The sequence below is a fragment of the Sturnira hondurensis genome, unplaced genomic scaffold (assembly GCF_014824575.4).
Source record: "Sturnira hondurensis isolate 20B ecotype Veracruz unplaced genomic scaffold, ASM1482457v3 Scaffold0000880, whole genome shotgun sequence".
In the NCBI taxonomy this organism is placed as follows: domain Eukaryota; kingdom Metazoa; phylum Chordata; class Mammalia; order Chiroptera; family Phyllostomidae; genus Sturnira; species Sturnira hondurensis.
The window spans coordinates 4,682,754-4,703,183 of record NW_028073511.1 but is presented as its reverse complement, the minus strand read 5'-3'; the positions used below and the strand labels follow the sequence as shown (position 1 = coordinate 4,703,183).

The 20,430-nt window shown below is 56.9% G+C and overlaps 1 protein-coding gene across 1 annotated transcript; it reads right to left on the bottom strand.

The window, feature by feature from the left end:
* Positions 1-4,320: 4,320 nt before the first annotated feature.
* VEGFA (vascular endothelial growth factor A) lies at positions 4,321-20,119 on the bottom strand. The gene is made up of 9 exons (XM_037056459.1): positions 20,111-20,119; positions 18,354-19,130; positions 15,265-15,304; positions 12,015-12,211; positions 11,211-11,287; positions 10,850-10,879; positions 9,028-9,099; positions 7,794-7,925; positions 4,321-5,983 (listed from the first exon to the last, which is right to left on the bottom strand). Exons 1-9 carry the CDS (start codon positions 20,117-20,119, stop codon positions 5,962-5,964), a joined length of 1,356 nt encoding a protein of 451 aa, XP_036912354.1. The 3' UTR covers positions 4,321-5,961.
* Between the last annotated feature and the right edge of the window lie 311 nt (positions 20,120-20,430).

Below are 20,430 nucleotides of genomic sequence, written 5' to 3'. Positions count from 1 at the left end.
TCAATAAAACTGAATTACTCTCCTCACTCTGGAAATTTGGACAATATTTTGTCCTGCCTTGGTCCATCAGGGCAGATCCCTGGACTCCGGTTCTTTTATAAATACGTCCTGCCATCTTTGAACCTTCCTTTACCCAGGAAAACCACCATGTAGACCAGTAAAACCTTATGAATGGGAGGGGCCAAAGGTCCTAACCCCAAGTAAGTGACTGCTTAGTTGGATGGCTCAGTTATGACTGCTGGGTTACAACCAGCCCAAAACTTCATAGCTTAAAACAACAGCCCGTATATTTGCTCACAACTCTCTATACTTGGGCAGGGGATGGCTTCTCTCCATGTGTTTGGCTGGAGCGGCTCACCTGGGTCTGCAGAATCCAAAATGACCTCACTCACGTGTCTGGTGCCTCGGCTTGGGCTGGGTGGAGCAGCTGGGGGCTCTTTCTGCCGGAGCCTCACTCTCTGTCTCTCCCTGGCCTCTCTCTCCAGCAGGGTAGTTGGGCTTCCTTAAAGCATGGCAGCTGCCTTCCAAGAGGGCGAACATGGAAACTGCCATGTCCCTTAAGGTCTATACCCGAAAGTTCCAGAATCTCTTCTGCCACATCCTCTTAGTCAAAGCGAGTCATAAGGCCAGCCCAGATTCAAAAGACAAAAAGGAGACTCTATCTGACGGGATGAGTGGCATGCAGGCAAAAGGGGCAGAGAGGACTGTTGGCAGCCATGTTTGCACGCAGGCCACTGCGATGGTCCTAACACCGGAACAGACCCCCAGTCACCAGCGTCTGTGTGGATCCAGCCAACCTCCTGGCAGGAGGGAGAAGACTGGCAGCTTCTTTGGGGAAGCAAGTGCCCCAAAGACCTTACGGGCTGTGACCAGGGCAGATCACTCCTTAGGAAAATGGGAAGGGACCCAGGGTGGGTAGTGTGGAGCTGAGAAGGAGCACTGTGGATCTCCTGGGGAAATGGTGATCAGACCAGAGCGGAGGATGTGAGTCCCACGGCAGGGAGGTGAGCTGGGACAACTCGGCAGGACCTACAACAGGGGGCAGATGCACTGGGCCTTGATCAGGCCTTTGCCAAGCTGCAGGGGGTGTATGAGCAGGTCTTATACAATCAGGGGGAGCAGCCCGTTCATTTCATCCTTCTTTTCTCCACAATCTATTTAAAGATTATTTCTCTCTTCTGAGGCTACGTGTTGCAATCTCTCTTTCGTACTTGGGTTTCGGATTTTCCACTGACAAGCCCCAGCCCCTGGAGACATCTCTTGCCTTCCCCTGCCTTGCCTTACCACACTTGAGGAAGTCTGGATTTCAGCCCTGGGCTTGGCCACCACCACATCCTCCCCCTGCTCCACTTCTGCCTGTTTGTACTGAGTCTAGACGACTCATTTTTATTTGTTGGTGCTCTGCCCTAGCCTGGGGCAACTGTGGTGTGGTGGAAAGAGCACTAGAATTGGAGTCAGGAAAGCTGGTTTAAATTCTGGTTTGGCTATTTACTGGCTGTACGTAAACATTCAGGCAGGTTATTTACCCTCTCTGAGCCTCCCGCTTCACCTCTGCCAAGCAAAATAATGAGCCCCAACTCCAGGGTTGCCGAAAGGAGGGGACGGTGCCTGGACTGACGAAGAGGCCTCCATCCCTAATGCCACCAATGCCGAGTCCCCTGCCCCTTCCCCAGGCCCACTCAAATCCCCACCTTCCTGAGAGCCCCAGAATCTTTTCTGTCACAATCCCCTCCACCAGCCACTCTCTCCAGTGCCAGCCCTCATCCACTTCCACAGTCTTAGGGCGAAATCCTCAGTTATCAGGGCTCAGTTTAAAAAACGTTTATTGAGTGTGTACTAGGTTCCAGGCACTGTTCTAGGAGCTGGAGACAAAACAATGAACAACAGAGACACAGATCTCTGTCCTCACGTTCATTGCATCCTAGTGGTGAGGTGGAAGGGCGAAGACCACACGGTGAGTAAATCTACGACTACAGCACCCAAAATCAGGGCCAGGGCCACTCGTGTACACTGAGCACCGGAAATGTGGCTGCTCCCAGCTGAGGTGTGTGATCAGAGCAAAATGCACAACAGATTCAAAGGTTTTTATATTGATTAGATGCTGGAGTGATATTTTAGATATACTGGGGATAATGTTAGACTAACACGTAAAATACATTATTCTGATCAATTCTATCTATTTCTTTTTACCTTTTAAATTCTGGTTCCTAGAAAATGTGAAGTGTTGTGTGCGGTTCATGTTACAGTTCTATTGGACAACTGTGTTCTAGAACATGTTAGAAGGTCTCCTATGCTGTGGGAACAGAGGGGTGGTAAAGAGGAGGATCAGAGTGAAGAAAGGGTGTCAACTGTGGATACAGCAGTTAAGGTGTCCTCACTGAGGTGACAAAACTTGAAGGTACATATGTCATGTCTAGGAAAAGAGAGCTCCAGGAAGAGGGAGTGGCCAGTGCAAAGGCCCTGAGGCAGGGGCCCACCTGCTGTGTGAGGCACTGGGAAGCCCCTGTGGCTGGAGCCCAGGGACCCAGGGGGTCAGAAGTCTCTGCGTCAGGGAGGTAAAGGTAGCCTGGATGGAGCAGGGTCTTTGAAGGCCACTGCACAGACTTGGGCTTTTTCTCTGAGTAAAACAGAGTCTCTGCAGGGCTTTGAGCCAAACAGCGACCCAACTGAGCTCCTATTAATAGGTCGGCTTTAGCTGTTGTGTGAGAATCAACCGTCTGAAGGGAGGCGAGGGGACAATTGGGTAGCCTGTTGAGAGGCCCAGGCAAATATCTCCTGAGGATGATGACAGCGCCCACCTCACAGGGCAGGTGTGTGGACTCAGCGTTAACCAGTGCTGGGAAAGGAGCACTTACTTGACTGAAAGCTGCAATGCGGGCAGGGACCTTGCCTCCAGTCTTCCTCATCCCATAGTCAGGAGAGGTGGAGGGCACCCTCCCCAGCAGCCCTGGAAGTCACCACTGCCACTACCACCCTCAGCACTCCCCCTGAGGACTACAAAAACCTCTGCCTCCCCGCCTGCCGCCCTGCTCAGCTGCTGGTCAGGTTGTAGGCTCCAGCCTGGCGGCAGTACTGCAGGCTCCCCACCAATCCAGCCTCTACCCCTCGCCCGCTCTCTGCCAAGCCTTTGTTCACGCCATCCCTTCCACCCAGGAGGTCCACTTCAACCCTTTCACCCTCCCCTCCCTGTCCTGTCTTCTCTGACTTCTTTAAGGGCCAGCCTAGAGGTAATGTCATGAGAAGATCCCCAGACTCTGCCACCCCCAATACATGCCCCACCCCCAAGCTGGATCTGATGCTCCAATCACGTTTTACGTATTTTTCTATTCATGGATTCACAGCTCTGTGTCCCCTCACCAGGTCAGGGAGGGTTGGAACTCAGTCCTCACAGCATCCCATGTCCTAGAGTGATGGCTGGCCCAACAGAAAAGAAATGGGTTTGAAAGCACTGCTCAGAAATTCCCAAGACCCAGACGGCTCCTCCCTCTCCTGGGACCACAGGAGAGAAGACCCCCTCAGGGGCAACCAGAGCTGTGGGTCTGCCTTCCAGGGGCTCCAGGAACTCCAGGGCTCACCGAGTAAAACTGAAGTACATATTGGAGTCCAGGCCCCCACGAGTGCCCCCTTCTCAATCCCAGCCTGTTGCAGCCAACAAGGCCCCATGGCCACACCCAGCCCCTCCCCTTTCCTGGCTCAGACACCTCGCCAGCTCCTTCCTTGACCGAGGTACAGGGCCAGGACCGTGTGATTCCTAAGGCAGCACGACACACGGAGGAGCCCCAGGCTCCAGTCTACGATCCCCCCACCCCTATTCCCAGAGTGCCCCACGGCCCCCTGTACCACGGCAGAGGATGGACAGGTTCCCCAGGAACAGCCCAGCCACAACAGGGGGACTGTGGCCCCCGGCACAGCGAGGTACGTTACGTCGTATGTTATACACACACGTGGGACCCCTTCCCCAGGCCTAAAATAAATGCCATGTCCCCCAAAGGAGGAGGGACAGGGGGCAGGAGGAAGTCTGGAACAAAGATTCAATGGAGAAGGAGAAACCAGGAGGAGCTTTGAGATCAGAATTAAATTCTTTAATACAAAATGCTTTTTTAAAGATATATCTGTATTTCTTTGTTGCTGTTTAAAAATAAATATGTACTACGGAATATCTCGAAAAACTGCACTAGGGACAAAGATGTGATGTTAATATCTTTTCCCCCACAATTATTATGGATAAACAGTAGCACCAATAAATAAATGATAACAAATATTAAAATTAAAAAAGGAGAGAGATTTAGTATGTAGAATTCTCTATTTTTCCTCGTTTTGTTTTTACATATAAAAAACAGAATAGCAATGTCTATTTTATCAGAATCACATATATACATAAACATATATATATATACAAACACAAGTTGCCAAATATATATATAGTATGTAGATGTATATTGAAACCTTATTTCAAAGGAATGTGTGGTGGGGAGCCGGGGGAAAGGAAGGGTAGGGCGGAGCTGAGCGTTAGCAAAATTAAATATCTGTTCAGGACAAGCTAGTGACTGTCACCGATCAGGGAAGAGAGACTGGAAACATCAATTTTCTACACAAAGACCAGTACAAATAAGAGAGAGCAAGAAGAGAGCAAGAGAGATATATCTCATAAATAGTTCAAATTAAATATTAACCAAGAATACTGAAAAAACCCTACTCTTTAATTAAATTAACTGTTTTAATTTCTAATTAAAAAGAGATATTAAATAAGTACCGTATATAAAACACTTTCTCTTTTCTCTGCCTCCATGGTGGGCACATGGACCCTGCCCTGTCTCTCTGGGCCGCGCAAGGGTCGGATGGGGGGCGGAGGGGGGTTAACCACTCGCACACACAGAGCCAGGCCTCCTGGGGGACAGAACTAGTGGTTTCAATGGTCTGAGGACTTCAGGCCCCGGGGCTGCACCCGGCAAGGGGAGCAGGGAAACGGCCACCGCAAGAGGCCCCTCCCGCAGACAACGAGCGTCATCGGGCTGCTCTCCATCCACCAGTGTCTCTCTTCTCTCCACCAGGGCATCTGTCAGTGGCCGCCTGGGTATCTCAGAGGCCAGTGAGAGTCGGTGAAGGTTGCCCAGGCCCCTGAGTCTTCCAGGCAGTGCCCCTGGGGTAAGTTGCCCGTGCAGCACGTACGTGAAAGGGACCCCAAAGCACTGCAGGGTCCTGAGGCTCTCCAAACTCCCGGTCAGAGCCAGCGTCCTCATCCCCGTACCTGTCGTCTGTCTTTCTGTCCGTTTGACTTGGGGTAGAGGCTCAGAACCAGGGCTGGGTTTGTCGGTGTTCCCAAAAGCAGGCCAAATTTGCCCCCATGCCCTGGCCTTGCATGTTCCCAGGCAAGGGAGGGGACACTGGCTTCCCTAAGAGGGACGAAAAGATCATGCCAGAGTCTCTCCTCCGGTCTTCTTCCTCGTCGGAATCCGGATGGGAACATTCTCCTCCCAACTCAAGTCCACAGCAGTCAAATACATCCAGTGAAGACACCAATAACATTAGCAATGTTAATTTAAAAAAAGAATATATATATTTTATATATATAAAATATATATATTTATTTATATATATATAATATATATATAAACATATGTATGTGGGTGTGTCTACAGGAATCCCAGAAATAAAACTCTCTACCGGGCTCGGTGATTTAGCAGCAAGAAAAATTAAATGGCAATCCAATTCCAAGAGGGACCGTGCTTGGTCACCGGCCCGGGAATGCTTCCGCCGGAGTCTCGCCCTCCGGACCCAAAGTGCTCTGCGCAGTCTCCTCTTCCTTCATTTCAGGTTTCTGGATTAAGGGTGGTTCTGTCAATGGTGATGGTGGTGTGGTGGCAGCGGCGTGGTTTCTGTATCAGTCATTCTGTACCCATCTCTCCCGGTGAGAGGTCTGGTTCCCGAAACCCTGAGGGAGGTTCCTTCCTCCAGCCGGGCTCACCGCCTTGGCTTGTCACATCTGTAGGGAGTGGAAACGGAGGCTGGGGGTTAGGGCCAGGCGACGGGACCTGGGGGTGCAGCAGGCCGCCTCCCCATCCTGGCAGCCCAGGAAGGCGGGGGACACTACGCCGTTCTCCACCACCCCCCTCCCAGCCTCAGCTACGGGCCTCATCTTTCCGGAGCTCACTGGCAGCGGCAGAGCCTTGGTACCAGGCTGCCTCTGCTATCCCATGGGCTATTTCACGGAGCGGGGGAGGGAGCTGGTGGCTGCGCTACTCACACTGAAGCAGAGCAGACTGCAAGAAGCTTCTTGTCTCGTCCCTGTCCCTGGGCTGACTCCCTTTTACCCTCCCCACTGGGCAGGAGGAGGGGTCGGAGCAGGCCCTGACCTTCTGAGTCTGAGAATGGGGGTCCCTAGCCTCTAGCTGGGGTACTGAGTTTCCCCATATAGCCAAGTCAGGGCTTGGGGGAGGTCACTTCCAGTAGCTCCCAGGTCACTTCAGACACCCCATCCCAGAGAGTCTCTCTGTAGAAAAATCTCTACAGAACCCTAAAACGGCAAGTCCCTCACCTCCCGCCAGGCTCCCAGGGGGTGTGGAGACCTCGCATCCACTCCTGGAGTTAGGCTGAGCCCCCGCACCAACACTGGTACACGCTTCCCGTCTTCACACATCGCCAAGACAGACAGAGCTCCACAGCAACGCCCCAAGGCCCAGTCCCCAGCATCCCCCGAACACCCACGAGCCACAGGAACGTGGCAGGTGGGAAGAAGTAGCCACACTCCAGGGACTTTGTTAATGAAGCATTGGGACTAACCAGGGGACACCCTGGCCCTGCCTGGGGTATCTTCATAAAAGCCCCTTCTCCCTCAGTGGCCCTTACACTGGCCCAGAGGGCTCCCTGCCTTTGAGCACAGGCCAGACTGGTATAAACGCCAGTTCAGGCATCAAAAGACTGCCAGCCACCTGTCACAGTCCTGTGCTCCTGACCTTCACTCTCTGAACTTGCCCATGTATTCACTCACACACTTGACACTTCCGTGATCCCCACCATGGACAATGAACAGATGCCTTGGCGGGGGGTCACACAGGTGCATAAAAACCAAGCCCATGTGTGAGGAGCTGGTTCACAGTCTAATGTCAGGAAAGTGGGCATCGACCTTCCCTCCATTCATCCTAGGGCATTTGAAACACCTGGGCTCTTAGGGGCTGTTGCCAGAGCTACTGGAGTATTAAAGAAATCTTTTGTCCCCAGATGTTAAATCTCCTACCTGCCCTAAAGCAACAGCCAGGGCCCACGCCCTCCAGAGGCCAGTGTGAGGAGGGACTCAACCCCTGCCCGCTGTGGAGAGGCACTGAGGGGTGAGAATCCTAGTGATGCAGACTTCAGAGGGCGAGGCCCCCCCCAGAGTGTTTGTGCTTTGTAGTCGGCAATGTCCCCCACATCAGGAAGGGTCCTCAACGACAGTAGCAAAGGTAGCAATCACAGTATCAAGACAAACAGCCACCATGAGCAGGACCACAGGACACAACACTCAGCTTGCGTCCATACCACCACATTAAGCCACACCAGTCTACCCACTCAGTCAACAAGGGCAACCTCCGAAGGGACCCTGTCAGGCCAGGCCAACACCTGCCACCCACTGCGAGAGCCAAGAAGGTAGTAGTCACCAGGCAGGCAGCTAGAAGCCAAGCAAGCAGTTGGCCCTTCTCAGGACCCGCTCTCTCTCGCTCGTTCGTTCTCTCTCGCTCGCTCTCTCTCTCTCTTTCTCTCTCTCTCCACCTCTGTGTGAAGCCCCTCTCTGACTCACTTGCCCTCTGAGAACCAACCTGCAAGTACGTTCGTTTAACTCAAGCTGCCTCGCCTTGCAACGTGAGTCTGTGTTTTTGCAGGAACATTTACACGTCTGCGGATCTTGTACAAACAAATGCTTTCTCCGCTCTGAGCAAGGCCCACAGGGACTGCAAAAAGGCAAAAGGAAAGACATCTAAGCTAGAGCGTCAGCAGAGAGAGAGAAAAAAAACCATGCAACACCCTCTAATGTATGCGTGGCAGGGCCCCCACCTGGCTTGTGGGGCCCCACGCCCTTCCACACCCTGGAAGGGGTGAGCGCTGCAGTGGAAGACAGAGAGCTCGGCAGAAAGAGGCAGCGCTGGCAAGGAAGCCTGCCCGCGGGAGAGGCGGACACAGAGGGGCAGAGAGTGCAAGGAGAGGGCTGCCGGAGGGTGGTGCCGTCCCACGGGGACGGGTGCAAGTCTCAGGCCACAGGGCCCCAGCGGCTGCTGCCCCAATGAGAGCACACCTGACCCTTCACCTGCCAGGGGCGGCAATCGAGGGCCACCTTCTCCCTGTGCAAGGGCTCTCCCCCAGGCCCCTCCACCACAGGTGGGCTGGCATAGGGTGTGACGACAGGCTGGGCACAGAGGCAGTGTCCACAGGCCCAGCCTCCAACCCAGAGGAAGCTGCCGCCCTACAGGGAGGCCCCTGTGGGCACCCATGGGGTAGGCTGGAATAGGGGGATCCCCTCCAGAAGCTCCGAGTCCATGAGAGGGGGCACCAGATGGTGCTTGACCCCACCCAACCTGTTCCTCCAGCCAGCAACAAGCTGCCCCACGTCATTCGAGCCCATTCCTCACACCACATCTGCCCTCCTCACCACCCTCAGCTCCCAGACATGCACAGAAGCCTAGAGCAGTGGCGGTCAGCTGGTAGGCAGGCGCCAGTGCCGGGCACTCATGCCGACATGGGCCCGCCACCAATGCCTAGTGGGTGAGAGAGAGGCAGTGCCCAGCTGAGCCAGAGCCCCCTCCCTGATTCCTCCAGGCCCACTCTGCCCACCCCCCCACCCCCAGCCTGGGACCAGCAACGCCACCACCACATCTACCCATGGGTGCCAATTAGTGGAGTGAGAGAGAGAGACACTGGGACAGAGGGAAGGATAAGAGCCGGTGGGAGGGGGCGGGGAGTGAGGAGGCGTGGAGGATTAAGAGGTCCTGTGAGCAGGAGTTAGACCGGGGGCTCTGGGGAGGCTCCAGGGAAGGAGACAGCAGAGGCACCACGTACAAGTTCCAGGATTTATACCGGGATTTCTTGCGCTTTCTCTTTTGCCCCTTTCCCTTTCCTCGAACTGATTTTCTGGAAAATAAAAAAACAGAGCCAGAGGGGTGGGGGGCAGGGGAGAAGAAAAGCAGCTGTGAGGAAGGCAGGGCAAAGGACATGCTCAGGAGGCAGGTAGGCTCCAGGGAGGAGCTTGCACACACTCATGGGTTGGGGCTGCAAGCATCGGATGGCTCCTTCGGCTCACCCTGGGGTGGCCAGCCCAGCCCTGGGCAAGGCTTTGGGTGGGGAGCAGAAGCTGGCTGGAGTGCACAGGCCCCAAGGCCTCCATGCTCACGGTGGCGCCAGGTCCCAGGCTCTTTGCCCAGTGACCCTGTATAAGTGTGACCCTGAAGGTTGGGGGGCTATAAAAGGTAGGCCAGAGTTTGGTGAGATCAGAGACCCAATTTGATGGAGGAAGGGAGGCGGGTTGCTGGCTGTGCTTCTGTCTTCATTTCCAAATGCAATAGCAAAAAGGTCCCTCCAGGGGTCCTGCCCCTCCACTGGGGGCTGGCACAAAACCAAGGATGGCACATAAAAGGCATCAGCCCGCCTGAGCCATAACCTGGGCTGAGAGATGGGGCTGGGTGTTCTGAGAGCCCCAGGCACGCTGGCAGGAGGGTGGAGTCGGAGTTAGGGAGACATGGGGAGGAGGGGCCTGGGCTCACTTGGCAGAGAGCTCTCTCCCCAGCCTGTCAAAGCCTGCTACCTCACCTCACCAGACTCCCTTCTGACACCCAGGCAAGCCCCCCACTCTCCCTGTGGAAAAAGCAGGCGTTTGGGGAGTGGGCAAGGGGGGCAGGCTGAAGCCTGGCGCTGTCGAGGGAAACAGCACTCTCCTCACCAGCCAGGCCCCGGAGGCTGCCCCTCAGAATGTCTGCCACAATGACAAGAAAGAGGGAGGAAGGGGCTGAGGAGAGGGGCAAGGCTATTCCCTCCTGTTGAGAGGAAATGCTAGAAGGCGGACGATCTTGACACACACATGCCCACTCTCCCACTTCCCTCTCTAGTAGCCAGACAAATCCTGGAAGTTGGGGACTCAGAGAAGAGGAAAGGCGTTGAGGCCTAGGGGTTTCGAGGTCTTCAGAATACCAGGCAGACAGGGTGTCGGGGGAGTCGGGGGGAGGGCACACACAGATGCTCTCTCTCGGTCTCTTCCTGCACTCATCCCCCGGCGAGCTACTCACCTGCCCTGAAGGCTCACTGCCCCAGACCTTGTCCCCTGCCCCCACTGAGCAATGGAAGCCTCAAAAGTGACCACGAACAATTCAATCAGTTCTTTCTCCTGACCAAGGGGGTCGAGTGTCTCTGGCCCGCCTCACTCTCACAGGGGGGCACGCACCAGGGAAACGCCCCAGCCGCCCCCAAAGCCAATTGCACCACCACAGCAGCTGCCACAGAGGCCATTTCCCCTGACGCACAAAAGCTGGCCTCTCTGCCACCCACTCCCTCTCCCCACCATGGGTGGGTGACAGGAGGCTGCAGCGAGCCAGGGCACCAGTGTTCATGCCGCCCCTCGACACCAAAACCGCAAGTCCTGACCAGGGATGACCCAGAGACCTGCAACACGCCGCCTCTCCCAGAGACAGTGCCAGGCTCTGGGCCAGGTCTTGTCACTAAGTCTGGAGCCACAGTCCTGGAGTTGCCCCATCCCCCTGCTGCCACCACATGTCCTCTCGAGGCCAGCTCCCTGACCCAGCGGCGAGGTCAGACCCCGACAGAGGAAGCCAAGAGCCCAAACCAAGAAAACCAGGCAAGGAGAAGGAGAACTAAAGTCCTGGCCACTTACTTTTCTTGCCTTGCTCTGTCTTTCTTTGGTCTGCAGTGGGTAGAGAAAAGAAGAAAACAGAGAGGGGTTCAGACGGCAATGACAGTAACAATACTAATATTAATAAAAACAACATTGTGTGTGTGATAGGTATACGGTTTTAATCTCCTTACATATAACTCAATCTTTATAACAATGGTATGAGGTACGTACTATTATTGTGCCCACTTTACAGGTGTAAAAACTGAGGCACACTGAAGTAAAGTTGAAATGCCCAAGGCACTTGGAAAGTGGACATGGGTTAACACGCGGGACGTGCCAAACCCTAGCATAGAGCAGACAGCTGTTTGCTGACTGAATCAACCTGTGACTTCATCCTCACCTGCATTCACATTTGTTGTGCTGTAAGAAGCTCATCTCTCCTATGTGCTGGACTTTGTGAATTCTGATCCGCATAATCTAGAAGAGAAAGCGTATCACAGAGGTTAGTGACCCAGCCAGCCATACCCAGGTGGGACACCCCTGTGGCTCCTGCCACTCAGCAGCCAGGGGTTCTGCAGAGCAGGGATGGGTGGTGGAGGCAGGCGGACCAGGGGCTCTACCAGAAGAGCCTCGGATCCGTCCCACTCCCCCAACCCTGCTGACCTTGAGGAGCCCCTGCTCCTCCCAAGGGCAGACCCAGCTACAAGGGCTGGCCAGGCTGGGAATTCAGGTCCTAGGTTCTTGCCATTCCCCACCCCTCCCCTCCTTTCATCCCCTCTAGGCCTCACCCTGACCCTAGTAGCAACCCAAGAGACCCTCACCCTGGGGTCTCAGAGCTCCCTCCCACCACCCTGTCCAGGCTGATATGGACCCTGTCGCCAGGCAGCACCAAAAACCTGGCTTTGAAACTCCCCACAAACCATGCTCACCCAGTTTCCCAAACAGAGCCCCAAAGAGGGATGGAGGGCAAGACAGGCTCCCATCACAGATGTCCCCTCCTCTTGAACCCAGGGGGCAAAGGTCAGGGAGGGGGAGGTGGCTGGGGCTTGCTGGGAACCTGGACTGGGAAATGGAGGCAACTCTTCCCCCAAAGTGACAAGAGCCCTCACACCTCCGCTGGCTGACTCAGGGTCAGGAGCCGAAAAGGCAAGTCTGGCTCTTCCTCTCAAGTGTCCTCCTGCCCCTGCTCCTCACAGGTGCCCACCTGCATGGTGATGTTGAACTCCTCCGTGGGCACACACTCCAGGGCCTCGTCGTTGCAGCAGCCCCCGCACCGCATCAGGGGCACACAGGATGGCTTGAAGATGTACTCAATCTCATCGGGGTACTCCTGGAAGATGTCCACCAGGGTCTCGATTGGATGGCAGTAGCTGCGCTGGTAGACATCCATGAACTTCACCACTGTGTGGGAGGGGACGAAACATCAGACCAGCAGGTCACTCAAAAGATGGCCAGCCCCTAGCTCCACCGGACTTTGCAAGGCCACTCCTCAGGGTTTCCAGGAGAGATACCCACTACTGGGCAAGTCCTTCCGCAATTCGAACAGAAGTCCCTCCAGCTGAGGTTGCAGTCCTCCCCTAAGCGTGCTACCCGCACCGCGGAAGATCGCAGGACGCTGTCAGGCTCTGCAGGAGCTGGCCCGCCATATCTGATCCCCCTGCCTCGCAGTGACGGCCACGCCAGTTCCTGGGCCTACCTCGCTGCCAGAGGGCGGTCTGAGTAGCAGTATGCGTGTGTGGGTGATCTAAGCCACCCTTAAAAAGGGGGGCGGCCGGCTTGGTCAACCTACTCCCTATTTCCGAACGACCTCTCCACAGCCACTGCCACACTCGACCAGCCTACCAGCAACCATTTCATGAACACGGTGGGCACTGTGTCCAGAAGTCCATAGCCGTCATTTCAGATGATTCTCTACTATGAGGTTCTAGTGGGACCTCCATTTTACAAATGTGGAATGAGAGGTCTGAGAGGCTGAGTAACTTGCCCCCAGGCCTTGCGGCTAGTAAGTGGTAGAGTTAAATCAGCTCCGACATCAAAGCCTTCCGCAGTGGTTGCCATGTGAAAACAGAGGAGAGGCTTTAGGGCACCTTGTCACCTGCCAGACCCCTCCCCAGACACGGGCTGGAGGGCAGGGGCCAGCAGCACAGGTCCAGGGCTGCCTGGAATCAGCAGGTGGCAGTGGGCGGGCACGAGGTGCAGGCGCTGCCAGCCGCCGATAGCCCCGCCCAAAAGGGCAAACTGCTTGCATCATGGAAAAAACGGTGCCGCCACTGCAGCCACGGAGCACATCTAGAAGCTGATCTGGAGGGAGACCAGGGCAAAGACAGCTGCCCAGGCTGGCGGTGGAGCCTGAGGTGCATCGAAGCATGAAGGGGTAATTCTGGGCCACAGGGGCGGGCCCTTGAGAATAAATAAACTCAGGACTCTGGAATGACTACTCCAAATTGTGGCCCAGCCTGCCACTCCCTATCACCGCGCCCCCCCCCCACCCCGCAACACACACACAGCAATCCTGTCCCTGAAATGAGTTTCCCTTAGACAGGAGGAAAGAGCAGCACCCAGTCAGAGAGAGGCAGGCTCCAGCCATGCCCCGGTGTGGCCGTGGGCCAGTACCTCCCTCTCCGTGCCTCCGACTCTGCACTTCTATGTAACTGGGCAGGGCTGATCTCTAAAGATACCGAAACAGAGGCAGAAATGTAGGGTTTTGTCTTCCATTTCCGGCCTCCCAAACAAGCTCCCTTTCCTCAGCCCAGGTAACACAAGGTTTGCACCGAGGCTACCTCTCCCCAGCGGCTGGAGCCCCCTCTCCGCTCCCTCCCCACTCTAGGGGCGCAAAAGAAGAGGAGCCTGGTGGCTGTGTGCACCATCGGGGGCTGGAGAGGGGCTGGAGAGTTGAGGGGAAGTGGGTTGGGAAGGCCACAGGCACTAACACAGAAAGAACAGTGAGGGCCCCCAAGCCAGCCCTAGGCCTTGCCTGAGGTCTCTATTTCCCCAATCCAGGCAATGGGCACAGAATTCTTCTCCACCCCCAAAAGGGCTAATGGTCATCAAAGAGAGTATAAGCAAGACCAGGGATCTGAAGAAGTCCTTTCTTAGGCCAAGTCTACATTGAAGAAGGTGACTAATCAAGAAGTTGTGACATGATACTTTGTCGTGGTTGGAGACAGAGGAAGCCCAGGCTTCAGGGCCACAGGTCCCACCCAGGACAGGATAGCAGAAAGTCTGGCCTGGGCCATGGTGGCTGACAGGGGAGGGTAAAAAGACCCTGAATGAGAATTCCCTGGAAGAGCTCCCTAGAATCCCCAAGGCCTGTGGGGAGGCGAAGGGGGCAGCTTCACCAGCACCCTACGCACCCTAGCCGTTGCCTCCCCCTGGCCACTGCACAGGGCGAGGGCCAGTACGCTCCAATGTCAGGCTGCCGTGGCTTTCCTTATTTCTCGGAGACAACTTTTCCCCAACAAACAAAGGCCATTTGTCTTGCCTCTCCCAGGCCACAGGGACCACTGGGAGGCTGAGGGGGTGGGAACACTGGGAGCGGGTGGCCTGTCAGTGGCACAGGCTTTGGAGTGGCCAGAAAGCCAGGCCCTGAGCCAAGAAAAGGGCTCCCAGGCCAGGAAGGAGGATGAACCGGCTGGGCATCACCACAAGCCCTTGGCCACTACCCTGGGCCTAAGGGATTTAGGTCAGGGAACCTCACCTGGAGGAAGACCCCAGGGCCTTTCCTCCTCAGAGGTGGGCAGCTGGGGGAGTAGCATTGGGCACCTCTCCCTGAGGCTGGAGCGGAGGCTGTGTTCAGTAGTGGATAGAGCCTGGACATCCCTAGAGCAATGGGAGGCTCCCTACACCACACGAGGCAAACAAAAGGCAGGCCAGGCAGGCTGCCTGCACTTGGGCAAGGGGGGCGGGGCGCCTTGGAGCGACAGTCGGCCCTCTGCTGGCCCAGGAAGGAAGTTCACAGCACCCAAACCTCCTCCACCAGGACAGAGGGAGGCCTTAGGGCTTTCTCTCTCTACCCGCAAAGGAACGCAAACTAGGGGACAGGGTCCCATGAAGCTGGGCCCTCGGCACCTCCAGCTCATGCACAGCCAGCTCTCTGGACAGCAAGGGCCACAGCCCCTCCACGAAGGCCCGCCTGGTGCGACATGCCGGGTTGGAAGCAACATGGAGGATCCATCCTCCCTGGGAAACAGTCGGACACCTGGGACCCCTGAGCATTGTTCATCTTCCTGGTCTGTGCTCACAGCTCCCTCTCCAAAGAAAACGTTACGGGATAGAACAGTAGGAAAAGTTCTATCCCTAGTAAAGGCCTGAACAGGAAAGAGAGTCCTCCAGAAGGAAGGGTTAACTTCATCCTTTCCTGATGCCTGTCACAGACCATGAAAGAAAGAAATGGGCCTCACTGCCCAACCCCAGGAGGAGTCGAGGGACCCCCTCCGAGAGGCAAGGGGACTCACCTTTCTGCTCTCCTTCTGCCATGGGCGCAGCCTGGGACCACTGAGGACAAAACAGAAGAGAGAGACATGGGCATGTGCAGGGACCCAGGCCACCCTGACCCTGCTTCCTCCTCCCAGCCCTCAGCCCTTCCACCCACAGCCTTTGGCTTCTCCAAGGCTCCCCAAAGCACAGAGCCTGCCCACCCCACCTGGACTGCTCCAATTCCAAAGCCAAAAAAGATAAAGACTGACTAGACATTTTGTGTGTGTGGGGGGGGGGGGTACTCAAAATGCAGTAGGAAAACACCAGAATGTCCAGGTCGTCATCCCTTCCCCACAGTTCCCCCTGCCCATTCTCACTGGCCCACAGCTGAGTTAAAAGAAGGGAATCCTCTCAGCCCCCCTGACTCCCTGGTCCAAAGCCACAGGTAAGTATTAAGGTCAAAAAGGACACATTTGGACTGGGGCAAGAAGGAAGGACTGGGGGCCAGAAAAACAACATGGTGACCTTCTCCTGCTGACGTGACAAATACCAGGGTGAGCTGTTGCTGGGAAGGGAGGGGGTGCAGAGGACTGAAGGGCACCAACCACCCTCCCCCATCCAAACCCTTCAGGCTGTAGGAATATTCAACAAACTCACAGGTTGCCTGGAGGGTAAAACCTGGGAGGAAGCCCTGGGGGAGGGTAGAGCCCCACGTCCCCCCCATGCACAAAGCTCGCTGGGGCCCCCCCAGTACAGTTCAGTCTCCTCTAACTTCACACTCTGATCTTGTTCCCTGGTCCCTCCACCCTCCCAGACTGAGGGGGTCCCCAAGTCCCTCTCACCTGGGCACCTTCCTCAAATGCAACCTGGGAAGCCTTCTATGCCTTAACATTGCCCAGCCCCTAGGGGGCCCCCTGCACTACCAAGGCCTGAAGCCTCCCCCATCCCTCCCCACCCCCACCAGATGATTCCTCCTCTCCCCTGGAGCTGTGAAGGTCAACAAGCCCAACCACGTGGGGTTGACAGCACCGGGTAAAGGCTTCTCCCAGCCCTTCCAGAGGGTCTTCATTTCTCACCAACTGCTCACCCCACCTGCCCCTCTTTCCAGCAGATCCTGAAAAGCAGAGCTACCCACTAACCCACAGAACTGCATACCCACTGAGAGGAAGTCTCACAGTCTGTCTGGCTCCCTTTCCTTCCCACATACCCCCAATGCACCCCAGTTCCCCCAGCCTTGCCCCCAGGGCCAAGGTCAGATAACAGTTTCCAGACTCCCAGCTGGATAGCCTCCAACTGCAACTCCCTCAGGGGGCCACCCGGAGTCTCCACCTCAGCCCCTCACCCATCCCAGGACACCCCCCTGGCTTCCCTCTACCAATCAGGTATACCCTGCACTCCTCCTGGGCCCCAACCAGCAAAGCGGACAGAAACTTCATACCCCCTCCAAGGCCAGGGGGCACAGGGAGGTGCGGTTCTGTGCAGGGAGGGGCCAGGTGCCCTTCTCTGGGGGCCTCTGAAGGTCACACTGTGGCCAGTCGGCCACTCCTCCCCCCACCCACCCCCACCTGGAGGCCTCCAGCCGAAGCCTTGTGCCAGGGTCTGAGGAACTCAGGTGGCAGCAGGGACCCCAGCCCATTTCCTTCCTTCTACCTCTCCCTACAAGGACTCAGGCTGAGGAAAGGTCTACAGAAGAAATGGAAAAATGACCCCTTGGGTGGCTTTGAGAATCAAGTTGGGTGGGCAAGTACGAAGTTGCAAAAAACCACCTGCTCCTGCTCCAACGTCTAATTTCACTAGGACAATATGTGTTTGCAAGACTGGCAGGAGCTCCTTCCAAAGGTTCAGGGAGGGTTAGTTCCGCACTATGCAACAGCAAATTTGAAATCGTTTTTCCAAACTGTGTAAAGTGGGGTAATGACACTCTTTAAATCCTCCCTTGGCCCACTCACATACAAGCTTAAGCGCAACTCACTCTGAAGTGTGGGGGAAGGGAGGGAAGCTGGCTGTCACTAAGCTAGGACTTTAGGTAGAGTCTCGACAATGCACCTGGTAGGCTCTGGCACCCTGAACTGGCATCTCGGACAGAAATCATCCTTTCCCTGGACTCTGGGGCTAGAGAGATGTTAGGTGGGTCTTCTCAGCAAAGAGGACCAAATAAATAAACAAATAAATAAATAAATAAATAAATAAATAAAGAGGTGGGCAGGGGCTTGTCTTCACGCTAGGGAGGAAATGGGGAAGGGGCGTCAGGAGATTCCTCCTAGCACTGGGAGTTAGGGCTCGGGACGGCTGGAAGGGACAGGGTGGTTCTCCGGGTCCTCCCGCTGGGGCTACCTCGAGAGGTCACCTTCCCGCGGAGAGACGGCGGGGGGAGGGGCGCCTCTTGCAGCCCGGGACTCCCCGCTCGGGCCGCGGCGGCTCCGAGAACACGCGGCCGGCCAGGCCCGGGCTGATGTAATCGGCTCCGCGCCGCGCGCGCCCGGCCGGGCGGGGGAGGGCGGGCACGGAGCGGGACGCGAGCGGGGACCGACCGGGGTGGTGCCGCACAGGTGGCCCGGCTGAGGTTGGGGGGGTGGTCTCCGCAGCAATCCACCCCAAAACTTTTCCTAAACTCGTGGAGAGAGCCAAAGAGATGGGGCGGCAGTGACAGCAAGCCCCCTCTTGCGCCTGCGCCCTGCCCCCTTCACGCTCTCAGCCCTCTTTCGGTCCAAGGTCCGAGCACACTCCTGCCCGCTGGGCTCCGGCTCCCGCCCCCGCTCCCCGGACTTCCAGTTCGTCGGGGACAGGCGGCGGGGAGCAAACTTCAGCAGCCGGCGACAGCGCAAGCCCAGCCCCCTCGGCCTCCTCCAGCGGCTCCCGCCCTCCGCTGGTCGGCCCAGATCGTACGTGCGGTGCCTCTGGTGGGTGGGCAGGGCCCGCGTGGGCGGTGAGACTCTATCCTGGTGCCCTCCCACCTAGCGCGCGCCCCCTCCCCCTACATGTACGAGGACAGAGTGGGAAGCCGCGCGCCCGGTGCCAAAGGACCCGCGTGGGGCACGGAACCCCCACGCGCGCGCTCGCACGCACGTCCCCAGCCGGGAGAGGCGCTCGCAGATGCCCGAGGCGCCAGGCGGGTACGGCCCCTTACCTTGGCATGATGGAGGTAGAGCAGCAAGGCAAGGCTCCAATGCACCCAAGAGAGCAAAAAGTTCATGGTTTCGGAGGCCCGGCCGGGGCCGGCGCGGCTCGAGCTCCCTCTCCGGCTCGGACTGCGGGGCGGCCCGCTCTCTTCGTCGCCTGGGCGAGCTCCTCTTCCTCCCGGATCCGAGGCCCGGGCTAGGGCCTGGGGCGCGCGCGCGGCTGGAGCACTGTCTGCGCACACAGCCGCCTCACCCGTCCATGAGCCCGGCTTCCGAGAGCTTAGTCGCCACCGCGGCCCCCTCTCCTCTTCCTTCTCTTCTTCCTCCTCCCCCTCCTCAGACTGGGGCTCCTCCCGGCTCGCGTTAGTACTTCTCCCGATTCCGCTCGGCTCGGCTGCCCCGGAGGGGACCACGGCTCCTCCGGAGCGAGAACAGCCCAGAAGTTGGACCAAAAGTTTCAGTGCAACGCCGCGAGCCCCGACCCCCTCCACCTCGCCTCCGAGCGCGGCCTCCGGCTCCTGCCCGCGGCTCGCCGCCGCGTCCACCGTCGGCCGCTGGCCGCGGAGGAGGTGGGTGCTGGGGCGGGGGGCGGTGTCTGTCTGTCTGTCCGTCAGCGCTGCTGGTCTGATGCGGGATCCTGAGAGAGAGGGCTCACGCCACGCTCTGGCGGTCACCCCCAAAAGCAGGTCACTCACTTTACCCCTGTCCCTCTCGTCACTGGCTCTCCCGCGCGCGCTCTCTGACCCGGTCTCTCTCTCTTCCTCGACTTCTCTCCGGAGCTCTTGCTATCTCTTTCTTCTCTCTGCTGGTTTCCAAAATCCGGAGTGACTGGGAGAGTACAGAAGCAATCTCCCCAAACGGTCGGCCCGATTTAAGCGGGGAATAGGAAGCAAAAATAAATTAAAACGGAAAAGAATACGGTCTTTCAAAATGTTGTAGAAAAAAGGAGGATAAACCCTGGATAAATGAAAATCATATTCCAGTGCGGAGACCCCCTAACTGGTGACTCCGCGGATTCGTCTGCCTCGCCGCCGCGTCTTCCGACCAAGCGCCGCTGCTGCCGGTCTACTCGCCCCCGGCGCTGCGGCCTCCCCGCAGCCTGGCTGCCCCAAGCCTCTGCGCTCCTCACCGCTACCAGCCGCCCCAAAAAAAAAGGTCTGGCTCCTCCCAGCCCGCCTGACCCCGCCTCCGACACGCCCCGAGGCGGAGCCATAGCCATAGCCTCCAGCCGCTCGGTGTTCGGCTGGACCCCCAGGCGCTTCCTTACCCTGGGGGATACCTAGTGAAACGTACGCCCCCTCCCCCCCATCCACCCCAGTAAAGGGAAAGCTCAGCCCCCACCAAGCTTCACAGCCTGAAAACTACCCACCTGCCCCCCGCCCTTTGCCCGGAGTCTCACTCGAGGCTCGGGGGAGCGGGAACACGAAAGTAAGGTTTATGTGAGGAAAGGACTAGAAAGCTGTTCTCCTTTGCTGGGAATATTAGAGGGGGCGTGGGGATCGGACAGGAAATAGTGGAGATAGGGAAACACAGATCTACTGGAATCCTGGGGTAACCCCTGGCCTTCACCCCACCTCCAACACTCTCAGCTCACGCACACACTCACACTCTCACTCTCACGCGTTCTCACGCAGACGCTGCCCGACCAAGTTCACCCAGCTTCCCAGTGGTAGCCGAGCGCCCCCTAGTGACTACTGTCTGCACACCCTAGCTCTGGCTCAAGAGGGAATGGGCCTCAGGATGCGGTTGAAAAATTACCCCGAACCGCCTCCATTTCCGACCTCTCAAAGAGTGGCATTTTTTTTTAGACTCGAATGGTCCCCATGTGCAGAGAGCTCAGTGATAGGCACAGACAGCCTGGTGTATCCACATAGACAATGTACCCATCTGGAGCAGGTATCAGAGTTAGCTGCAGCCAACAGGCTGGGGTGACCAGAGTCATCTGGGAAGTATCCACGGAGGCTTCCCTGGGGAGAATTATCTGGCACCAAGTTTGTGGGCCCGAGAACGAAAAGCATGTGGTCCTGGGGTTAGTCAGTAGCCCAGATGGAAGAGGACCTGTTGGAGACCACGTATGCACAGTGG

Excerpts from the sequence above, each read along its gene's own strand:
- VEGFA (XM_037056459.1), bottom strand. Across the intron at positions 12,212-15,264 it reads GGCAGAAGGAGAGCAGAAAG|TGGTGAAGTTCATGGATGTC; the intron begins GTGAGTCCCCTT and ends CCTCCCACACAG. Across the intron at positions 10,880-11,210 it reads CACAACAAATGTGAATGCAG|ACCAAAGAAAGACAGAGCAA; the intron begins GTGAGGATGAAG and ends TACCCACTGCAG.